We start from the raw sequence: 24,982 nt of genomic DNA on the forward strand, positions 1-24,982 counted from the left end.
GATGGTAAAATGGTCTCCTCAGGCTCATGTTTATACAATTGGCCCTCAGCTGCTGACAGTGTCCAAAGGTCATGGGACCTTTTGGACATGGGATCTGGCTGGTAAGGTGAGGGTGGGGGGATTGAGGGGTTCCAGGTTGGCTGTTTCCAGCCCAAGCTCTGTTTTCTGCCAGTGCTGTTTAACAAGCAGCTGCCACATACTCCTGCCACCTGATTTCCCCTTTATGATGGCCTGCATCCCTCAGACCATGAGCTGGCATAGCTCCTCTTTTGCTGAACTGCTTACTCTCAGGTGTTTGGACACTGTAGCAAAAAACTTTAACCAATAAAAAGCATATGCTGGAAATCACTGTCCTCCCCTAGTAGAGCACTGAGATAAAAAATGGGAAGAATGCACTTTTAAAAAATGACAGCAGCATAATGTGTGCTTCTTACATAAGACAGGGAATCTCTAGAACTTGCTTGCACTGGGTGTAAACATTGCTTTATCCTCTGACACAGTGGCTCTCATCCTTCCTAATGCTTAGGCTCTTTGATACAGTCCCTCATGTTGTGTGACTCCAACCATAAACTATCTTCATTGCTACTTCATAACTGTCATTTGCTGCTATTATGAATAGTAATGTAATTTTTTTGGAGGTAGAGGGGTCAAGACCCACAGGTTGAGAACCACCGGTATAACTCTTATTTACATCTCAAGTGTGTGCAGAAGAGAGAGGGCAAGGTGTTGGGAAAGCAATTTGTTTATTTCCAGCATTCATTTGAGCTGCAGCCGGGGCTCAGCTGGTTGGTGATGATAGTAATACAGAACAATATCTAGCTTTCAATAGGATGGCAGAAACGCTTTACTGCGTGGCAAACCTCAGAAGCTCAGAGTGTTTCCATCTCATGACAAGGCAGGTCATGTCCAGTGGGCTCTTGAATGCACGTGTACTTGATGGGAGGCGGTGGTGGCTTGAAAGGTGGGGGTCTTTCCATGCTGAGAAAAAAACATTTCTCTTTCAGTGCTGAGAATGTGGGGTGGTGTTTTTTAAAATTAAGATTATACTGACAGCTTAATTCTGCAAATGATCTTACCATTAATTAATAATATATGTATGCACATCTGTGTGAATGTATATATACACACATCTATGACTAATGTGGTATTTTATAGTTTGCAAAGTGATTTTGATCCTGGCATCACTTATTTTGTATAAGTGATACATGTAACATTCACGTATATTTATATATACAGTATTATTATACTACATATAATAACTGTGATTATTATAATCACTGTTTGACAATTTGAGGCATAGAGGTTTAAAGTCACTTGCTTAAGGAAAGCAGGCCAGCAAGAGAAGTCTTGTAATGAGATCCCATAATCTCCATGGCAACTGCCTCCTAATGGAAGGAACTTTACTCTTACATGAGTAGAACATCCCTTCAGAGACAGAAACATAAAATTCAAGGACTTTTCAAAAGAGCAACTTTGCCGATGCTACCCTCAGTTTTTATGCAGACACTCATGTACATGGTGAGGGTCTGGTACAAGAAGGAAGCAAGGTATTCCTTAGTCCTGGTTTGGTTGACGGGATAATGCACACTTGACATTGTCTTTGTGCAAAGCCCTATTTCATGTTAGCACAATGCATCTCTGTCTTAGGAGCACCAAGCATCCAGGTCCATGAAAGATTTTGTTGTGCCAATGGTCAAGAATTTTGATAGCAGGAAACAGGGACATCTCTGTGAGAATTTTTGTGTCTATGCTCTGGCAATCAATAGCATCTCAATTTAGACAAAGAATGGGAGAAAAGAATGGGGAGGGAGAAGGAGAAGGGAGAGAGAAAGAGAATATTTTGTTTACTTTTATCTTTACATAATACAGATGTTTAAGGAGAGAATAATTGAAAACTCAGTATTTTGTACTTTAATTTTTATTAATATTAATACCACTAACTTAAAAAGATTTGTATTCATTTGTGTGTGTGTCAGGCATGAGAGTAAGTACCCTCAGATACCAGGAGACACAAAGCAACTGTTACTTAGGTTGTGAGCTCTTAGATACAGGTGCTGGGAATTGAACCTCAGTCCTCTGCAAGAGCAGCAAGTGCTCTTAAGCATTGAGCCATCTTTCCAGCTCCATAATCTGTAATTCCTATTACCTTGCTTGTAAATGTTTAAAAATATGCCAAAATGTAGATTTAAGTCTTAAGCATTGAGCCATCTTTCCAGCTCCATAATCTGTAATTCCTATTACCTTGCTTGTAAATGTTTAAAAATATGCCAAAATGTAGATTTAAGTCTAAGAAACTTGTACTTTTTTCAACAAAAAATTATGAATATGTTAAGGTCATATAGTGTCCAAGATCCAATCCTTGGATAAAAAAATACCAGAATATTGCTTTTGTTTGTCATTAACATGAAATATTTGTTGGTCATAGTTATAAAACAGGAGCATTCACATTTGACATGGTGACATCATCTTCCCCATCTTCCAATGTACTGGGCCACATTCATAGCTTTTCTGGGATGCATGTGGTAGGTAGGATGTCTGTCGGGCCCTCCTATCGCAGTCTTAAGGGACACTCTGGGAAGAGGATGCTATGCAGTGATGATTGTTACATTAGAGAGCAAACACACAGCGATCAGCACTGTGTATTCTGGGCCTTTCCTGCGGTCACAGCCTAGTCCAGGCTCATGCTTGATCACTGAATCAGAAAAAAGGGGTTTACTCTTACACCTACTTCAGATTGCTACGTAGAGAATTCAGGAAAATAAAGTACCTCTTTCTCCCTCTTGTGAAAAAAGGGAAAGGGCAGGAGAAGCCCACTCTGATGGAGAGCAACTGGAAAGTTCTTAAAAATTACTTCTCTTACTCAATTTCACACTTGACCATCTGGGCCCAGCTGATCCCAGTCAGGTCAAAAATGCAGGAAAATGAAAAAAAAATAATGAAGATTAAAAGAAGTCAGTTTTAGCTTCATGGTGAGGTGGGCTTGGTTCTCGTTTCATGCCTACTGACCTGTGCACAGCGTCTAATGTTCCCCCCGAGTGAGCTAGTGAAGATAGGGGGACTGAATCAGGATCTGTGTGTTGAGCCTTCACTGAATGATCCTGGGAAATTTTTCGCTGAGCTTCTAGAAGCCTGGATTGCTCATTAAATTGTGAGATGAATGCAGTGTAGTCTTTGTATGAAGTAAATATTTTACAATGGAAAAATGTAGATGTCTCTACACGTCTCAACATACTCACATTTCTTTTTGATACTGACACCATTTTCTTACTCCTAGCATGAACAATATTGCACAGAAAAGGAGCAAAGCTGCTACAACCACAGGCCAGGACATTCCATCTCTGGGCTTATTAACAGTGATACCTGCACAAGAACAGAAAGAGATGAAAGTTAGTGCTAAATGTTGGCATTGGGAAAAACAGGGATTTCTGTAGTTCACTGTAGCCTGGTAGTAGAAAGCTTGCTCAGCATGCATGAAGTGTTTTGTGTGGTCTTTGATGTCACAAAACATTAACTTTTTATATGGAGGAATGCTGTAGGATAATGCTCTTGTGCATTGTAAAGATTTGTCACTCATGTTGGTTTAATAAAATGCTGATTGGCCAGTGGCCAGGCAGGGAGTATAGGCAGGGCAACTAGACAAGGAGAATTCTGGGAAGAGGTAAGGCAGAGAGTGAGTCACCAGACAGATGCAAAGGAAGCAAGAAGAGAATGCCTCACTGAAAAAAGGTACCAAGCCATGTGGCTAAATATAGACAAGAATTATGAGTTAATATAAATTTAAGAGCTGTTAGTAATAAGCCTGAGCTAATAGGTCAAACAGTTTATAATTAATATAAGCCTCTGTGTGTTTCTTTGGTAGTGAACAGTTGCACGACTGTGGAGACAAAAACTTCTGTCTACAAAAGAGACATGTTTTTCCCAAGATGTTCACTGACTATGACCATATGTTCTTTTGTATAGGAGATGACAACTTAATAGTTAATTAAGTATCCTTCAGCAATTTTCTATGACTACAAGAACATATATGTATATGTGTGTGCCATAAACAGATATCATATATCCCATATATTATAAATGGTGTATTCTTATATATGATTCTGTTCCAGGCCTCTTAGAGCACACGAGTTATTTTCATAGTAATGTATAGAGATACATCTCATTCTGTCCCATCTCTGGTTAATTCTACAGTACTGTAGTTAATTTAATTTGTTTCATAATGTTAGATGATCAAATTATTTCAAGCTTTTCTTTTTCTTCTAACAATACTTGAGCAAAAATTTCTTAGCCATACAGTTTACTGTTTTTGAGACAGGGTTTCATGTAGTCTACGTTTCCTGAAAGTTACTATGTAGCTGAGAATGACTTTGAACTTCTGATTCTCCTGCCTCTACCCCCTGAGTGGAAGATTGTAGATTTGCCCTTCCATTCTTATGAGGCTTAAAGATTAAACCAGAGGTTTATTGCATGCAGGTTAAGTACTCTACCAACAATTCTCAGACATCGTTCATTCATTCATTCATTCATTCATTCATTTGTTCATTTATCCAGTGAGTCAGACTCAGACCCCTGCATATGCTTAGGCAAACACTCTACCATACCTTAAGAAATTAATATTTTTCTGAAAAAAGTTCAAGTTTCTTGGTCTCAAATCCACCTCTTGATATATTTCTAAGCCTCCATCGAAGCATTCACAAAAAATGTAATAAGAATTACAGATTATGGGGCTGGAAAAATGGCTTAATGTTTAAGAGCACTGTATGTTCTTGCAGAGGATCCAGGTTCAGTTCCCAGGCCCTGTGTCAGGTAACTCACAATCTCATGTACCAGTAGCTCTCTAAGGGATCAGACTGCCTCTTCTGGTATTTGAGTGCACCTGTACTCATACTCTAGCCATATTTAATATTATTTTGTGAAAATAATACTTAGTATTAATTTAGATAATAAAAATTATTTAGTTTGTTTTTTCCTGAATATTTCAATGTGGGTGATAAATTACTTGTGGGTGGTGATAGGTTTATGTTTCTTTTGTTTCCTAGTTTTGATTATTGATTTTCACATAGTAAAGTTTCAAAAAATAAGAATTAAAGGACTGACTGAAAATATTAGTTTTACGAGGTTGGGGCTGTAGGTCAGTGCTAGAGTAGTTAACTTTTGTGCATGAAGCCTTGAGTTCATCACTAAAAAACTAGTGCTATCAATATTTTGCATGTTTATATAGTTTTGACATCAGTCTCATGCTATTGCCGTGTATATCAGTATGATTAAATCTAGGGGCTCATCCATTTCAGACAGCACACGTTTTGCATCTTCCTGATGGCTGCTCCCACCACAACCTGCTATAGGAGACACTGAAGGTATCTTTGAAGCTCATGATATTCTATCCATAGCTACATGCTGCTTTGTTTCTACCAAGGCCAGGGAGTTCATAGCACAGACTTGTTGGGTAGCATGAGAAAAAAAAAAAAAGAGACCATCTTGCAGATAATGAGCCTAGAGCTGAGTTCAGTTCATGGAATCAAAACTTACTAGCTATAGCTGGAAATTATATAAGAGCCAACATTTTACAACCAGCATTTTAGAAAACAAAAGAAGAAAAGGTTTAAAACAAGTTTTGCATCAAGGCAGGTGAATCACCGTTTGAACACAGTTTGCAAAGTGGAGAATAGACCTTCCAATCTCTCTGAGCTAGGAAGCCAGGATGAGGATATTGGTTAGAACTTTGTCTTCAGCTTTTTTTTTTTCACGATGTATGTGGGATGATACTGTAGTGGCAATTGTATGGCCACCCATATGGAAGGTTATGTGGCTCTCAGGTCAGCTGAGCATGCTCCACACCATGGGTAATTACTGACTGTTCCTATGACTTACTAACCATGATCTCTGTGAAGGCTCAAACACCACTGAGTCCCTTGCTCTTTCAAGCTGTAGAACAAGGTACTGCATTTTGCACTGACATAATTATTATTAGTTGAGCTACAGGAATACTCTTTATTACAACAATCTTTCTTGACTCGAATAATGTTTTCATAAGCTTGCAATGTTTCTTCTACTTTTCAGCTGGCTAATTCTTATTCCATTTTATTCTTTCAGATTTTAATTTAAATTATGAGCACCTTAGCACATTTCCTATTCTCCATTTGAAATCAGGTCTTTCTCTGGATTCTGAGAGCACTTAGTCATAATTCTTGTCACAAACAAGTTCCGTTGTCTGATTACTTCTTTTTCACATGTCATCTCCAATGGACCATAATCTTTAGGATGCCAGTGTCCCTGTATACCCAACACATGTCAGAGTGTCTGGAAAGGCTCTGAAAAATAATTTCTGAGTAAACAAAACATAAAATAAAAGACAACTCACTGGTGATATAGTTGTGGTAATTTTTAGTCATTCCTCTTGCCGTTGTAGCGACATCTGGAAATTCTTTGGTTGTGCTAGAGATGACATCTGGAGATGTAAAGGCAACACCTGAATTCATCTTGACAGCCATCTCAATATGATCAAGTTGCATAAACTCGTAATTGAATTACAAGTATTACTGGGAAATTTTCAATGTGAATGGCCTCATCATAGTCATGCTAAATCTGATATGGCTAAAGAGATGTTTCTATATTAAATTTAATTCTAAAGACCTAAGTACAGCAAGACTGGGCTCCGGGGATCTGTCTAATGGCTACCAAATGAGTGGGATCTCCTGGTGGTTTAGAGAACAGAATCTTTATACTTCTGAATAACAAAACAAGGACGGCTGAAGAAACGCCACCCAAAACATATTTTTTGCATATTTTGCAAAATTCTGCAGGCGAGGTCACGGAAAGATATAGTCCTAGCCATACTCTCACAGGTTAGTTAAGATTCAGCGAATTAAAATTCTCATTCTCCATGCTCAGAAACAGTGAAGGTCATCAGAGATTCTTTTGCAACAAATTAACAAAACCATGTTGACCCTTCATTGCATGTCTGGTGGAAAATTAAAAATTGAGAGATATTTTTCTGGGGTCTAACTGGTCAAAATGTCGTTATATATGTTTCATTTGAAGCAAAAATAAAAAACACCCCAAGGCTCTGTCCATCTTGTCCGAGTGACTGAAGGATTTTCGCTCCTCTTGTCATTCTCATCATGAGGAAGCTCTTTAAAACACCTGCCTGCAACTGGCATCTCATCGTTCTTGTTTCCGTCTGGGCACTTAAGCATACTGCTGTCTTCTGTGTAACTCTGTCTTCCCCCAGTACTCACCGTGTGGAGCCAAGCTTGCTTCTGAGGGGACTGAAGTGTGCATCTCACTGGGTATCAATGCATCTGCTAATAGAAGAAGATAATGCAGTCCATTTTTCTAGTCAGACTTTTTCCTTCATCATGAATTGTATCTAACAACTGGGAAGAGGTACAGTAACGAATACTTAAGATAATCTTATTCAGCAGCCTTGCAGCGGACATTAGATTATCCCACATACAGTGGGAGTTGAGGGGGTGTGTATGGTTTTAACACCTCTGACTGGGAAAGTTTCGATGGCGGTCTCTGCTAAGGTCTAAACCTGCCTCCTCTCAAAGATGTTGACAACATGAGAGCACTGAGAAGTGAGTCTTTAAGAGGCCAGTACACTACAGGAGCTTGTCCCTGATGAATGGTCTTAAGACTCTCATGAAAGAGGCTTCTTGTAGCGTTCTCCCCAGCCTATTAACCTTGTTCTCTGTGAGGACCTAGCAAGGTCTTCATCAAATGCCTGTATCTTGATCTTGACCCTCCAGTCTCTAGAGTTATGAGAAAAGACATGCATTTTCTTTATAAAATATGTGGTCTTATTCTGCCACAAGCCTGAAAGTAGAATGACTTAGTCACTTAGGAATAAGAACAGAAGAAGCGCCTTTGACATGGAGAGTAGGCCGTCTTTGCTTTCACGCCCACCCCACAGAGAAGCAGAAAGGTGGCAAGAGAATGAAAGCCCTCGTGTGCTATGGTGACCTTTGGTCAAGTAAACAGATAAGCAGGACTTTGAAGACCTTGCTGGAGCATTCAAGAAGGAAGAAAGGCATTTGTGCTCGTGGGTCCCTGGCATTTCCAGTCAACTGTGTACTGTGAACTACATCAGCAGCGAACCTCCATGGCCATGGGTCTTTTTAGCCCTGGCACAGAGTCTGTGCAACACCTGGAAGCAAGCCTTTGCCTTGAGCAAAGAGCAATGACTAATTAAAAATCAGTTGTGAACAGGTCAGGATTTGGACAAAATAAAGAAGGCAGCAGATTTTTCTGGATAAACTTTTTTTTTTCTTTCTTTCTTTTTTTCTTTCTTTCTTTTTTTTTGTTAGTGTTGCTTTTATCGTCTTACTTCCACAGTCTGGCCTCTTTTAGTACCCTTTCAGAGTCTGTGAGGAAGAATGGAATATATTAATTTACGCTAAGATAAAATTGGTTGAAAAACTACTATCTATTTAGGAGAAATCTGTGTTTAAAGCAAAAATATTTTTCACTGCATGCTTATTATCAGTGAACCAATGAAGAAAATTCTATACTTATTAGCCAATGAATATTAATAGGATTTGTCCTAAATGTGGGAGAGCATTTTTTCTTGTTAGTACTGATTTTTTCTTAAATTAAAAAAAAAATCAAGCTTAATACAATGCAAGGAGCATTGCCACAATGCACACAGATTATAAAAATATCAATTCTTAAAATTATGCAAATTGATGATTCAATAAAATTTCTTTTTATACAACTGCAACATTTCTTAGAATAAAACATATTATATAATAAAATTAAAATATAAACCCACTTTGGAAAAGACAGGAGCTAGTTTTACACATTATATTTTGTTTGTTCTCCTTATATATCTCTGGACCTTTCTGCATAAGCGAGGCTGGCCTCACATCTGTGGTGATCCTGTTGCCTGGCTGCCACCTCTCTCAAGTGCTGTTATTACAGGCATGTGCCCCAATCTGACTTGTTTTCTTTTCTGCTTTAAGAGTTATTGTTTTACATGCAGTAAAAAATTTAGTGTCAGGGAGAGAAGTGAAGAGAAAGAAGCTCCCATTTGATTCGACATGTCTTAAAAACTTCAAATGAGTAAAAGGAGGAATTTCAATACAAAAATATGTTAGGAAATATTTTAGCAAGACGAGGAGATGACTCTCTTTTTTCTTTGCTCACTTCCGTGTGTATCAGTGTCTGTGTGTGGTGTGGGCACGTGTTCATGTGGATGCATGCATACAGAGATTTGGGACTTCATTTCGAAGTCACCCTGAATTACTCTTTCACTTCTGCCTAAGGAACACAGAGAGCCTGCTGTGCAACCATTAGACTTTACGAATATCAGGAATCTGAAAAATTCTAGCCAGGACTAGGGGTAGAGTTAAACACACACACACACACACACACAGAGAGAGAGAGAGAGAGAGAGAGAGAGAGAGAGAGGGAGGGAGGGAGGGAGGGAGGGAGGGAGGGAGGGTAGTAGAGAGGAGGCGAGAGAGAGAGAGAGAGAGAGAGAGAGAGAGAGAGAGAGAGAGAGAGAGAGAGAGAGAGAGAGAGAGAGAGAGAATGAAAGGCCATAACATTTGAAAGTTAAGTGATTTATGATCTATGAACACAAGTCTCCCAGGTGGCTAGTGAAGATGGGGGATGGGCAGGTTCTAGTGCTGAACAGCCTTGTAGTCATTGTGACCACGCAGGTACTGCGGGGCTAAAAGATGGTGGTTGTGCGCTAAGAGGGCACTGATGTTTCTGGAAATTTCTACAGAAGCAAGTTAAAGTACCTTGACTTTCTCTGAAAGCTGATGAACACCAACCCCTCTGGAGGCTCCTACTGCTCATGAGCCCCAACTGTGTTTGGTTGATGCACTGTCTGAGGCAAGCTACTGGTACCACAAGACCAAGCAACGCCTGGCTGCCCCGGAATGCCTCAAGGTGCTGGATGGGATCCTTTTGCCTTACGACAAGAAGCAGGTGGCGGTCCCTGCTGCCCTCAAGGTTGTGTGGCAGAAGGCTGTGAGGAAGTTTGCTTACCTGGGGCATCTGGCTGGAGAGGTTTGGTGGAAGTACCAGGCGATGACAGCCATTCTGGAGGTGAAATGGAAGGAGAAAGCCAAGATCCACTACTGGAGGAAGCAGCTCTTGAGGCTACAGACACAGGCAGAAAAGAGCATGCAGAAACAAGTCACCAAGTTCACTGAGGTCCACAAGACTAAAGGACTCCTGGTATGAGCCCCAATAAAGACAGTGCTTCCAAAATAAACACCCCCCCCTAAAAAAAACCTAAAACAATAAAATCTCCTTTTAAGGTAAATAATGGTAACGATGAGGCTCAGGACATGAAGATGTCATGTATGGATGTACTTGGCTGAGTCAGAGGCTTCAGGCCTCTGGGGACCTGAAGTGCTTTTTTTTTGCTTGTTTACCTCAAATTGGCTGGTTTCAATGTAGCCTCAGGCTTCATTGGACCAGGTAAATGGCAAGGGAAACCAGGAAGAAAGTAATTAAGATTCAATTTTCTTCTCCATGGCCTGATGACCTGAGCACTGGGGTGAAAATGTCTTCCAAGATGTCATTAACTTCACCCACTGGGGTATGAAGGTGTCCCGGCAGACTGTTCCCATTGCATAGGTGCTTAAAGTAAAACACACATTTTGGTTCCGTATCCTGGGAAATTTGGAGGCTGAAGTAGGATTATATTCCAAAGTCTTTTAATACCAGCCTGGATCTCATTAAGGTAATACACAAAATGACAGCAAAGGACTGCATTCAAACCTTCTTATAAATAAGGATAAATGCAATGCAATAAAAGTGGCAGAGGTATTTAAATATGCATGAGGCCCATAAAGTGAATCTCCCAAGACCGTGTTCACAAGCAGCAGAAGACCCTGAAATGCAGAAATCCACCCATTATCATTCTTTCTCTGCCCGTAAGCACTTCATAAATCTATTGAAATAAGCATATTGAGGAAAGAGGAAAAAAAATCTCATTACCAACGCCTGTCCTGAATCTTGCCAAATGTGTCATCCAATATTGCATGTCGCACTACAGCCCAATTCAACTGGCAGCAATGTGTTTCAAAACAGTTGAGGAGTGAGCATTCAATTTCAGCTTGTTAGGTTCTAATGGATTTCTGCGAATGATAATAAATAGAGCAACCTACGGCAGGGGATTTTTTTGTTTGTTTCTTCTTTTAAACTTATGGAGAGAAAATGGTCACGTCTTATTCACGTGGTATTGAGAAGGTGAGTCTTCACTGCCAGTGAGACATCCTTTGTCCAATGGATGTCAGAGTCCCTTCCTAGACCTTATTGTCTCCGAGACGATTTTAGGACAAGAACACTGATGAGGTGTCCTTGGACAAATGAAGTTGTCAAATGGTAAAGGACAGAAAATAGGGAAGACTTGGGGGTTGGAGAGATAGCTCAGAGGTTAAGAGCATTGACTCCTCTTCCAAAGGTCCTGAGTTCAATTCCCAGCAACCACATGGTGGCTCACAACCATCTGTAATGGGGTCTGGTGCCCTCTTCTGGCATGCAGGCATACACACAGACAGAATATTGTATACATAATAAATAAATATTTTTTAAAAAAGAAAATAGGGAAGACCATAATAGTTCATTTCATTATGAAATGTATCAAAGAGACTAAGAATGAAATACTAGATGTTACAGTATTGTATAAATTATAAGGCAAGACTAAGCGGCATGGGAATCTTTGTTTCCTAGTTTCTGAGCTAGAAACTGCTTTGGATCACTGTCCAGTTGGAGCTTCTGGCTTGCCCCCGCACAAGCTGGAAAACTCCTACTTTTCTACTTCCCCCAACCCTGCCCACACTAAAATCCCTAAATTAAGGAATGGAACCAAAAGCTCAGTTCCACCTTTCTGGCAGCCAGTCCAGCCCACTTTCCTGATATGACCAGCCCAGCAAAGTGCCTGCCCAGAGTCTTAGCCTTTGGCCATACTTAGGGACAGTCCCAGATGCTGGCTGGCACCCCATCATCCTTCACCTAAGGTCTCCCAGGTGAGACTTCTCTGGCCTGTTCCCTGAAACCAGTGAGTGTACCTGGGAGTTCTGAACAACTATGTTGTTATACTTGTAATTTGGCTTGATCTGGTTTACTGCATCAGTGGGGAAACCTATTATCTGGCTAAAAACATATGAATAACCTCTCCGCCCTATCTCATACTGATGTACAGGATGCCAAGAATATTTCCAGTCTTTCTTTTCCCTTCCTCCTTTCCTCCTCTTCTTCCTTCTTTCTTCTGTCTGTGCCCCTAAGCCCAGCAGGGCATAATATAACAACAATATAAATAGATATGACAGCAGGCTGAGAATGTCGCTCATTTTGGGAGAGTGCTTACCTAACATGCATGAAGCCCTGGGTTTGATCCCCACCACCACAGACAGACCTAGGTACTTCCAGTACTCAGGAAGTAGAGGCAGGAGGATCTGAAGTCCAATTCAAGTCATTCTCAGCTACAGAGTGAATTGGTGGCCAGCATGGGCTACGTGAAACTGCCTCAAAAAATAAATTTCTAACATACAATTAAGTAAATCATTTTGTTTTTACTGTGCATCTGCTTGAGTCGTCTTCTTTGTATATATGCAATTATCTTTCAATTCATTCACTCTCCAATGAGCACAGACTGTGTGCCTGTCACTGTTGTAGATGTTAGGATACATAGGGCAGTGAGACAGAGGTCAAAAGGTTTAGGTCATGTTCTTTCATACCCCACACCCTAGCACAACTTAAAAAATAATATAAATAATGAGTAAGATTACACATTCAAAAGTATTATGGTGAGAATTAAAATATGAAATGCTTTGTATGCACAATATAAATTTATCTTGGAGTTGTCTTTTCCAATAACATCCTCAATAAGCTTTTATCTCTACTGCTACAAAGTTTTCACTCCATAACCAAGAAGTGTCTGTTCGTTTATCTGACTGTCCCTCCTTCACTGGTATTTCACTGACTTGTCCAGACTGTCCTTAGGGACAAGGTACAGGTAAACATAAAGGGTTCGTGGCACTTGTTTACGCTCTAAAGAATAAAGGATGACAAGACACTAAGGTAGGTAGAGAATTTTAGCAGTCATTGCAAACAACTCCCCTTTATATTACACAACATAAGTGTGGACGTCTTCCTGTCTGTTGATGTAGGAGTGTTTCTATCTATCTGCTGTTTCATTGGTTAATTAATAAAGAAACTGCTTGGCCTGATAGGTTAGAACATAGGTGGGTGGAGTAGACAGAACAGGATGCTGGGAGTGGGGCAGATGCCATGCCTATCCTCTCGGAGACAGTCGCCATGATTCTCCGACCTGAGAGAGATGCTATGAAGCCAGCCACCAGGTCAGACATGCTGAATCTTTCCCGGTAAGACACCACCTCCTGGTGCTACACACATTACTAAATATGGGTTAAAGCAAGATATGTGAGAATTAGCTAATAAGAGGCTGAAACTAATGGGCCAGGCAGTGTTTAAATGAATACAGTTTGTGTGTTGTTATTTCGGGTGTAAAGCTAGCCGTGCAGGAGCAGGGCAGGACGAAAAGCAGGCCTGCCCATAGCTCATCACTACAGTGTGTCACTAATATTTTCTTGTCAATTTGTGTACTGGGCAAAGCCTTTCTAACTTGTCTAACTGTGTCTTTGCATATGTAAGATGCATTGAGTATATTAGTACATCCTGTCTATACTTTTTGATGGTTTAATAATACTTCATTCTCTTTAATATCCTCCTATTGTTGATTAATCTCTTCGCTTAATATTGTCTCACTTTTATCCATACACATAGATTTTGGGTTGTTATAAACAACAGTATGTTTGTCTTGTCTTTTAAAGTTCCTAACAATACTGTTCTGAATGTTATCACATGACTAATCTGTGTTTTAAACTATATTCTTAGCCGGGCGGTGGTGGTGCATGCCTTTAATCCCAGCACTCGGGAGGCAGAGGCAGGTGGATCTCTGTGAGTTCGAGGCCAGCCTGGTCTACAAGAGCTAGTTCCAGGACAGGCTCTAAAAAAAAGCTGCAGAGAAACCCTGTCTCGAAAAACAAAAAAACAAAAAAACAAAAAAAAAAAAAAAAAAAAAAAACAAAAAACAAAAAAAAAAAAAAAAAAGAAAAAGAAAAAAGAAAAAAGAAAAAAAAACTATATTCTTTATAATTAGTTATGTTTTTGAGATAGAATCTTATCTATAGCTCATATGGACTTGAAACTTACTATATAAAACACACTGGCATCAAACTCATGGTTAATCTCCTGTTTCAGTCCCTAGAGTGCTGGAGCTACAGATGTAGCCACCACATCTGGCTACATATTTTATTTTTAAAAATTAAAACATACATTTTCCCTTGGAATTTTTTTGTACTGAACACATTCATAGATTCATTAAGATTTATTTATGCTGCTACACATGGCTACTCTCCACTCATCTTTTGTTCCTCTATAACATTTTCTTTGTACATGCAGCAATTTATCTGTTCTATTGACCAGTGTCATTTAGATTATTCATAATTTTTGCTGTATAAATGGAGCTATCTCTCAGTATTTATGCTCATTCCTCCTGTACACAATAAACTGTGGGAGAGGGCCTATAACTAGGAATACGATTGTTGAGTAGGGTTGGCCCCTGTTCAGCTTTCACACATCATGCTGGAACCGTGGGAAGAGAGAGTAACAACATGTGTTCACATAAACAGCATATATAAGTTGTAATTACAGCATAGCAATTGACAATGACAATGCAGAAAAAGTGACTCTGATTTCATTTTTTATTCACCTTTCTTGATTCCCAGAGTCAGAACAACTCTTTAGATGTTTCTAAGCTGATGTGTTTCATAGTTTGAAATGAAGGGTTGCTTCCATTTTCTTTTGGCTTTTGTTGTTGAGTTCTAAGCTTTCCTTACATATTTTTTCTATTGTCCTTTGTTTGTTGTTGTTTTGAGCTGTAAGCATTCTTTACACCCTCTCTTTCCTTTCTCTCTGTAGGTATTTGTGTAGTACATGCATGTGGATGCATGCACCCATATCCATGCATGCAGAAGCCAAAGAAATGTAAGCAATAAATCATTATGGTAAATTTTCACTATGAAGTGTGCTTAGCTCATCAAGGACTCATGGATAAGCAGAAAAAATGAAGCTTCCCTTCTGTCTTCACTGGGACTATCACTGGCTAGTCTCAACATCCCGAGAGCTGGAAGTGGCAGACAGGCTTCTTCGTGACTGCATGGCAGACATCCTTATTAAGAAAAGGGTGTAGTCTCAAGCCCCAGGATGTTTATCAGATAAGGCTTTGCATCCTGAACCTACAGGACACTTGTAGAGTGTAAAGATTGTAACTCACTAGAGTACCAGTCTGAGGGTAGAAATTTTGGGGGGACCAGGGACTTTAAAACCACTGTCTGTCTCAGGCCAAATCAGCATGCCAGCCATTTTTGTTTCTTCTCTATGCTGGTGTCCTTTCTGAAGAACCCAAAACTGTTTCACTTTTGCTAGTCTCCTGAGTTTGTAGTTAAGGAGGTGAGGATCTTGTTTCTCACAGAGGGATGTCAGCCAGCTGTCCTGCTCTATCACGTTCTCCCTCATCCCCCTGAGAAACAGTCCCTCACTGAACCTGCCAGCTGACAAACATCAGCAATCTTCTTGTCTTTAAGGCCCCTTTCCACTCCGCAGTACGGGCTGGCAGGCATGCTTAGCTATGCTGGCTCTTGCTAAGGTGCTAGGGATTTGAACTCAGGTCCTCATGCTTGCACACAGCGATCAGCAGTTCCCACTGGGCCATTTCCCCAGTCCCTCCTTACACAGATGTAAGGGTATTGAGTCCTTTCAGTTGTGAAATATGTGACCAATATCTTCCCCCACAGTAGAACTTCCTTTTAAAACTTTTTTTTTTAAATTGTCTTCTTGCCAGGTGGTAATACATGTGTTTAATCCCAGCACTCGGGAGGCAGAGGCAAGCGGCTCTGTGAGTTCGAGGTACAGAGTGAGTACCAAGACAGGCACCAAAGCTACAGGAGAAACCCTGTATCAAAAACAAAACAAAACAAAACAAAAAACAAAAAAATAAACAAACAAAAGACCAAACCAAACCAAACCAAACAAAAAACAAAACAAAGAAAAAGAAAAAAATTGTCTTCTCGTGAACCAGATTTCTTAATTCCATGTAAGTTATCAATCCTTTTAGAACCAGTACAAAACCCACACTTTTATTTTATATTGAAATTTTTGCATTTTGACATCAAGATCTTCAACTATGCTTATTTTAGCTGTAAAGAAGTTCACTAATTGCACAGACTTTGATTAGTTTAGTTTTAATGTATGAGGATATTGTTTGTTTGTAAGTTTTTTTAAAAATATACTTTATAAAATCAAAATAGGTCTTAAACTATATGCAGTTTGCTTCTGTATAATGTGTAGTATAAAAGTCCATTTGAATGCTTTTCTTAAAAATAATCAATATTTCAGGTAAGTTGGCTGAAAAGGTCCCTTCTTTTTCACCATCATCTGCCATGCTACCTCTGTTCTGTGTCTAAACCACACTGATCTGTGCCTCTCCTTCAGTGCCCCCCCCTTCTGAGCACTGCTTTTTCATCCCCTGTTTTGGGGTACTGAGTTTAAACATAGGTATCGATTATTAGTATATTTAACAAAGGGACTATGTTAAATTATGAATGGTATCCCATTGGCTAATGAGGAAAGTATGTGACGTATTAAAGATTGAGATTGATCTAACTTTTGGACTTAGGTCCACCAAAGAGAGAAAAGCAATAAATACTATGTGAATACTTTTTTCTCTCTCACTCCCAGGGTCAGTCTTCCAGTGACACAGTGACCGAGCCAGCGAGTACGGATGAGCTCAGCAGTTACCTCTGATTTTGAACCTGAGGCCAGCCATGTCCTCGCTTCTTTTTATTCTACTTTACATGTAACCTCCCCTGTCAGTTCTTTGTCTTCTGCCACACAGAGGAAGTAAGTGTCCCCTGCAGGCTGTTAATGTCTACTAAGGTGGGCCCTGCAGTTGGCATGGTTCCAGTTTATAGAGGTGCTTTTACATTGCCTTCGACTATCTCTTCTGTTTAAAAAAATATAATATTAAATTTATTTTTTGAGAACTTTCTGCATGTATATAGCATACTTTGTTTATATTCTCTCCTTGAGTCCTCTAGCTCCTTCTGGTCTCTCTCCAACATGCACTCCCTTCATGTTCAATCTATCTGACTATCTGTCTATCTATCTGTCTGTCTGTCTATCATCTATCTATCTATCTATCTATCTATCTATCTATCTATCTATCTATCTATCTATCATCTATCTCTATCATGCGAGCGAGCGAGCGAGCGAGCGAGCGTCGAGAGAGAGAGAGCGAGCGATCGAGCGAGAGAAGCGAGAGCGAGCGAGCGAGAGCAGCGATCGAGCGCGAGCAGCGATCTATCTAGCAGCTAGCAGCGAGCATCTATCTATCTAGCGATCATCTAGCGAGCTATCGAGCGAGCTAAGCTATCTATCTATCTATCTATCTATCTATCGATCTATCTATCATATCTCTCTTTCTCTCATTTATCTATGTTTTATCTATCATCTATCTACCTTACTCCTTCCTTTCTCTCCCCATCACCTGTAATTCACTGCTTCTAATTAGTGCTGCCTATATATGCATGAGTATGGACCATCCACGGGAACATGGTCAACCTGTCAGGGACCACACCCTTAAAGAAAACCAAGTCTCTCTCCCCTAGCAGCCATCAACTGTCAATAGCTCTTCAGCTAGGGGTCAGAGTTCATTCTCTTTTATTTTTATTATGGATAGGCATATCCTGACTAGTTTGCACTTTCTACACATGTATTCAGAACTTGGTCTGACATCTTCATTGGTTTTTGGTTCTATCATCCTTCTTTACCCTCTCCTTCCCCCTCCTACTCCTTCCATAATGCAGTAGTTCTATGAACTACCTATGCATCAGAAGATGACCTTGAACTGGCTGTGTAGCCAGTTCTTGAACTTGTTATTCTTTCTCTTCATCTCCCCAAATCCTGGTATTACAGGTTGATGTAGCAAAGATGAGAATGTCTCACTGAGAAAAACAAGGCTGGAAACCCAATCAGAGACAGAGGAGGAAAGAAGGCAGTGTCAGGGAGACACCATGTAGCTGCTGAAGGAGAAAAATGCCAGAACCTTACCAGTAAGCCTCAGCCTCATGGCGATACACAGATAAATAGAAATTGGTTAATTTAAGATATAAGAGTTAGCTAGGAATATGCCTGAGCCATTGGCTAAGCAATGTTTTCATTAATATAGTTTTTGTATGTGATTATTTGTGCCTGGGCAGCCAGAAAACAAAAGCAAGTCTCTGTTTACGACAGGTGTGTACTATGACATCTTATTTTTGGCTCCTCATTTTCAAGACAATTTCCCAGTTACCATAGCAGCCCCTGCTGTCCTCCCTTGACTCTTCTCATGTCTGTGTATTGAGTTTTCTTCCTTGTATCATTAGTTGCCATGTATCTGTCTCTCCTCACAGCAAATTTGGAACTTAGATCGTGTTCATATATGTATCCTAATCATCTGTATCAGTACTTTAAACATGGTAGATGCTTTATGAGTTTTCAAGGATATGATTGTGAGCATAGGACACAGTGACTGTTCAATACATGTGCTGGGTGACTGAATAGAAGACACAAAGGGACCCGTGGTATACTCAACAGTTTTTGCCGTCTGCTCCACTGGATGTCTGGACATAGTTGTAGCCTTTAGTGGTCATTCTGGAATTGCTGGCTGAAAGATAAAATTATTTTCAGAATCCAACTGTTTTTTCTTATGAAACTGTAATTTAATTTTGCTTTGACACACTGTTTTTTATCTGTGTGACTTTGGAGACATGTGAAATGTCCTTCCTCCTCAGACACTGGCTATTCTGAGGCTGACACTCTGTGATTCATATTTAATGTCAACTGGTTACCGGTGTTTTCCCTTTTTCTAAGCTTGTAACTGGGTTACTTTAATATTACCTTAAAATCCCTTGACAAATGAAAGGTATGCTGTAATGCATGCCATCACAGTTTACTGTTAAGACTATAGAAATCATCACATCCTTATGTGGTCACTTCAGGGTAACTCTAAATCAGCTGGAAAACATAGCCTTTCCCCAAACCTCAAGGTTTTAGATACAGTAGTAAGATGATGAGTTGCTGAACATGAAGCATGGGCGGAAGGCCTGCTACTCTCCTTGGGGAGTTGCATCTGGTGCCGACACATCCCCCCATCTACACTGGCCATTGAAGACATACCTGGATACCTGTTTGTAAAACAAAATTTCCAAATTGCTGTAAGTATTTATAGTCACATGTTTAATGATGACACTAAACAAGAGAGTCTTTGGGAGGAATCTAAGAAGGCACATATTTAATGCCTTCATTTTAAATATGGAAAAAAATCTGAAAATCATTCCTTTGCTACTAACACAGTTCTCCTAAATTCAAATCTATTATATTCACTTTCCAAACACATATTGATTCAATATCTGCTTTGTACCGAACACTATTCTAGGTGCTAGGCTTGTGGCAATAAGTGAAGTCAAGGTTTCTGCTTCACAGAATTTACCTTACAGTGAATTTTCATAAGGATAAAATATTTTTTACCTGCTAACAATAATTTCCTATTTACTTTGATTTTTAGCTGACAATGAATTTTCATAAGAATATATTTTCACATACTATATTTTTGCATTTATTTCAGTTCTTAGTTTACAAAGTCATCTCCATCTTTACAACACACCCTTTTCTTTCTCTTTGTCTCCCTGGCCACATATGAAAATATGGCCCATGGTTGCTCCCAACATGAATGCTTCTCTGGAGAGGAGGCAAGACAGATGAAGGAAGAAGAGCATCCAACCACACGCTGTTGAAAACTTGTCTGCATCTTCTCAGTCTATTTTGGGTGTGTGTATTTCTCCTTTGTTCCCACACACACCTAAGGTGGCTTACGTAAATGCACGCAAAAGAAATGAAAGCGTGACTAAAAAGAGGAAATAAGAGTGGGGAAACAGGGAGAGTTGAGCTCTGCTGAAACCAGAATAGGGATAGGACACAGTGTGCATCTCCTGATACTTTGTTCCTTTAGCAGATAGAGTCCCACAATCGCCGGAATTTTCTAGACCAAATGATAGGAAAGAAATAACATATATTATTTGATTGATGTGCATTAAAAGGCAACATAAGTCAGTTTTGGAGAGTTATTCTTTTTACCACAGTTGAGAAAAAGATTTTCCAACTTCTTGTATGATGACTGTTGTGTAAGTTGTACAATGTCCTCAACAACACCCTTGCAGTACGATAGCAGTGAACTGTGTTTACGCACGCGGCTCCAAGTAGAGAACACTCTACAGTGCCCTCAACAACATCCTTGCAGTACAATAGCAGCGGACTGTGTTCACTCACACTGCTCTGAGTAGAGAACGGTGTGCCACCTTCCTGAGTGCCTCGATTTTAGAAAAATTATCTTAACCACTGAACCATCTCCCCAGCTCTGGAAAAATTCTTAATTGGAAAAAATTGGATAATGAAATTTTTGAAAAAAGGTGTGTGGCAAATAAATTGGTGCATGGTTTATAATTAGTTCACGTGCAGATATGTCCACAGTGAATATTTCTGCAATGCAGCCCAAAGAGATTCAATGTCATGTATTCCTCCATATAAACTGCCATCAACAGGGAAGCTTTTAGAAGATGCCTTACGCTACTTGGAGATTTGAATAGGCGGCAACGTCAGAAAGGGAAGACCTGGGATGGGGAGAACCTCAGCTCAGTCATGTGTATTGACTTATGCGAATGTTTCCGAACTCATTCAGAGCTCAACATCTTTCACAGGCAAAACTCTGGCATTTGTCAAGGGCTTAGAACATGTGAGCCCCAGGAAACAAAAGAGTCAGCGAAACTTGGCCTCTTTGTCCACACAGAACGTGGTTTCAGGTTTACTGATCTTCCACTTGGTTTTTGTTATCATTCTTGGCCTGTACAACTTTGCCTAGGTCATTGAAAGAATGAGTCATTTACTATGGGCCTTATTAACCACAGATAAGTAGAGTTGAATCCACCTGGGCAAACAATCATTTTTTAAATAAATTCAACCCACTCTCCTTCCTGAGGGTTAACACCATGGCTCAGGGTTGAGGTCTGCTCACATGCCACGGCCACATCTTACCAGTCATAGTCAATCCCCTTGCAGGCACTCTTGGTCCAACAAACATTTGAGGGCTTGTATCTCTTAGGTGCTGACCTTGAAATTTGGAATATTGCTCCTCTGCAGCCTACTTTTATGGAGGAGACTTGAATGATTAGAGGAGACAGAGAAGGGACAGATAATCAAATAAGGAATCCAAATCTGACAGCATGTAAAGCTATGTGTTCTCAGACCAGGAATGCCATGGGAGAATTGGACCAGGGAAGGACAGGTGGAAACTTCCCTGCATTCTGAGGCTTAGGTAAGCTTGTGGTAGCTGCCTCTCCCAGGGTATACATGCATGTAATTATCAAAATTTTAAAATGATAATTTTTAAGAAAGTGATCATGTCTGATTGTCTCTACATGCAGTAGAGAATTTTAAAAAGAATTTTATTTGCAGTTTTGACCCATTCACATTGGTAATATTCTTAGCATGTGAATGGGGCAGTTTACTTCAGTCTCTTTGGTTTCCAGGCTAAGACCACCTCCCAGCACACTAAAACCTCTTGCTTTCCAATAATTGATTTTACATTATGATACATGCTATAGACAAAAAGTATGAAAACCCAAATGATAGAGAGTTGATTGCTGTGTTTCCCGGCTGTTTATTTTTCCTTCAATGTGAAGACTTACTGTTATTAAATTCTGCAAGCGTTCAGACATACATCATTATGATTGTTGTTTCCAGGGAAAAAAAAATAAGCAGCCACTTCATCCAATTTGTTTTGTTTACCCTAGTTCAGAACCTTCCATGAGGTTAGCTGAGGTTTAAAGCCTTCCAGTCCATTGCACTTTAACTCTTTAAATGCGTCCCACGTGAAGGGAAGCAGAACTTCTTTAGAGTTTCTGTAGATATTCATGTAGTCTGGGCTGAATGGAGTGGACAGAAGAATGCTCTACAAAGGTTAGCTCTGGCTGTTGCCACACGCCATTGTGCCAACTGCTTCTTACCCTCCATTCTTGTTTGCTTTCCCGGGGACGGACCCCCTGCTTCTCAGAGAAAGCGTAGATGGGTAAAATTCCAGCGGTTCCCCAGTTTGGTAACTTTTTGAAAATTTTATAAGACAACTGCCCACGCATCCATGAGATAACGGTGACCAGTTTTATTTTTCATAGCCTAGACTGCCTAGATTAGATTAGAGCTAGCCTGTTAAAGGAAGCCCTTTCTTACTGATTCCTTCTGTCTTCTCTGTTCTTCATGTTCCCTGAGGGAGGGGTCTAAGTCAGGAACAAAAGGCTGGAGTCAGACCAGGGCATCGCGAAGCTATCTCCTTTTCTCTGCCTCACACAGACATAAAGCACAAAGTCAATTCATGTCAGTCCTCTGCGGCCAAGGCAGACCCTATGCTTGCAGAAGGGATAGAGGAGAAATTCCGGACTAAATTAATTTTTTTCAAGTTTCGGCACTTCATTTGACAAGATTTTTAAATTATTGATATATGTCTGCTCTAGTGGCTGAAAAAGACCAGATGACATTTATTATATGAAAATCACCCCCCAAAGGGCCAAGTAATTTGTCTGAAATTTCTTCCAGCAGCCAAGAAACTATTCAACAGAGCTCATTTGAACAGAGAATGATAGAGAAAATAATTTTTTTGATACCCAGTCCAGCTTATATAATCAACCAAGTGCAAGAATAAAAAAGGTTTGCAAGTTCACTCAGAACAATGTGGTTAGTCAGGCCAACTCATCCAAGACTTCCCTTGTATTCCAGGGATATTGCCTGAAAATTCAATTATTTTCCATATCACAGTGTTTTCACTCAGCCTTCTGCTGCATTACTATAGCATCTACAGGATGTACTTGGATCAATCTATCAATTTCCTGCACAAATGTGGAGTTTCTCTCCATCAGGTCCCCCCACCCAGCACAAAGGGCCCTTAAAGGTGGTACTGAGATGGCAGACTTGCGCTTAAGAAAATCTGGGCCATACTGACACATTCCAGTGAGCCTTATCAGTCCCAGAGGTCATGCTGAGGTGTAAACTGACCTTCAGGTTGGTGTGAAGGAGACACTCACGGAGATGTCCTAAAAACACTCCAAAACTCTAGTCACAACATGCTTGTCTAACATGTTAAATGAAGGGCTAAGAGGACCATATACCACCAGATTATTGGTCTGAAAGGGGTTCAAGACCAACTCAACAAAGACAACAGAAAGCAAGGCAGAGTTCTCTACATATGTGGTACAGTTGTAGACAGGATAGTTGTTAGTAATTTTAAAAATTGGTCACCTGGGGCTGGCAAGGTTGTTCAGCAGGTAAAAGGGCCTACTATGGGATCCAGGTGACCAGAGTTCAGTTTGTAGCATGGAGAGCAGAAGAGGGTTGACTCTCAAAGCTTACCCCACCCTCTGAGCCACCTTGCTGCCTTGGGATTTTCTAGAACTAAAAGAGAGCATGGCGTTTTTGTGTAGATGTTGTAGATCTGTACCTACAACAAAGATTGTATTAAGGTGATGGTAGGCAGAGGCAGAGCATGGAAGGGTGCTAGGAAGACAGGGAGCAAGGAAGGGTGCTAGGAAGACGGAGAGCAAGGAAGGGCACAAGGAAGACCCAGAGCATGGAAGGGCGCTAAGAAGACACAGAGCACGCAAGGGTGCTCTTTCCTCTGAATTATTTCTAATAAAGGAGGTGTGAGTTCCATTCTTGGAGACTGAATTTTTCAGGTACCTCTCTGGTCCAGCAAAGAGAAAGATTAATGCAGGCGTTCTGCCTGAGCAGGCACAACAACAACTTCACATGAGCAGGGATTTATCCACCATAAAAGGCATCTGTACTGACAGAGGCAGTGGTCTGACTACCTAGGCTCCTTTCTGACTTGTCAATCTTCTGCAAGACTTTACTTTTGCCATTTAATCTCTTTGTGTCTCAGTATTCTTTCCTGTGAAGTGGGTGGTAATAACACTTTAGGTTTGTGCTATTGGCAGAATGAAATGAAACAATGTATTTATAGTTGAGAATAATTCCAGACGCACTGGGAGAACTCGACAACTATCAGAGACACTGTTCAGCTATGTGACACAGCTATGTCAGTGGGGGAAAAAATGGTTCGATAATTGCTAGGAGAAAGCTGGAAGGCACTTGTGTGGCAATATTCTAAAAGCCTGTCTTTGTCCCCGTATTTAGCCAGGCAATCCTGGTGAGGATCTGCTATATGACTCTCCATTTCTACAAATGCCTTGTTGAGACTGCCATCAACATAGGCCATTGTAAATCAACATCACCCAGTCTTTAGGCTGCCTGCTCTTGCAGCTCCCATTCCACATACATCGCTTGCTCTTTCCTTTTCCTCATATGCTGAGAAGCCACAGAGACCGTTGGCCTCCAGATCACTCTAAACCCACAGCCCACTGGTTTAGCTCATCTTCACCTGGCCCCATCACGCCTCTCTCCCCACCAGTCCTTATGACTCCTGCCTCTCTTCTCAAAGATGCCTTCAGTTTACTTACAGCTGTGCTTAAGATGACGATTTTCGTTTGGGGCCCTGGTTAATTTCGGTGCATAACTGTTAAATAAGTAATAAACTTTTCAAATAAAAAGTTTAAAAAGTGATAAAAGGATAATAATTTGAAGACCCATTTTGCGTTTTTCTTCCAGTTGAGCCGATCCCTCCTTCTAGACTGCATGCCGCCTTCCCCAAGCCTGCTGCATGCTCACCATGGCACTCTGAGCATTGCTGTCGTAGTTGGTTGTGGTGGTGATAGTAATGGTGCTGGAGAGATGAGCCCAGGGATCTGCATATGTCCGTCAAGCTTTCTGCTTCTAAGCCACACCCTAGCTCTCTCTCCTG

General features: G+C 40.4%; 1 protein-coding gene across 1 annotated transcript in view; it reads right to left on the reverse strand.

The window, feature by feature from the left end:
* Positions 1-814: 814 nt before the first annotated feature.
* The window catches only part of Cd96 (CD96 molecule), a 78,848-nt gene continuing 54,680 nt past the window's right edge, over positions 815-24,982 (reverse strand). The window contains exons 9-14 of the mRNA XM_038345996.1: positions 18,677-18,748; positions 9,997-10,110; positions 7,236-7,301; positions 6,359-6,445; positions 3,237-3,360; positions 815-978 (exon numbers count right to left, since the gene is read on the reverse strand). Coding sequence (XP_038201924.1) covers positions 870-978; positions 3,237-3,360; positions 6,359-6,445; positions 7,236-7,301; positions 9,997-10,110; positions 18,677-18,748 — 572 coding nt within the window. The 3' untranslated portion in view covers positions 815-869. The remainder of the gene's footprint in view (positions 979-3,236; positions 3,361-6,358; positions 6,446-7,235; positions 7,302-9,996; positions 10,111-18,676; positions 18,749-24,982) is intronic.

The sequence above is a fragment of the Arvicola amphibius genome, chromosome 10 (genome assembly GCF_903992535.2).
Source record: "Arvicola amphibius chromosome 10, mArvAmp1.2, whole genome shotgun sequence".
NCBI classification, from domain to species: domain Eukaryota; kingdom Metazoa; phylum Chordata; class Mammalia; order Rodentia; family Cricetidae; genus Arvicola; species Arvicola amphibius.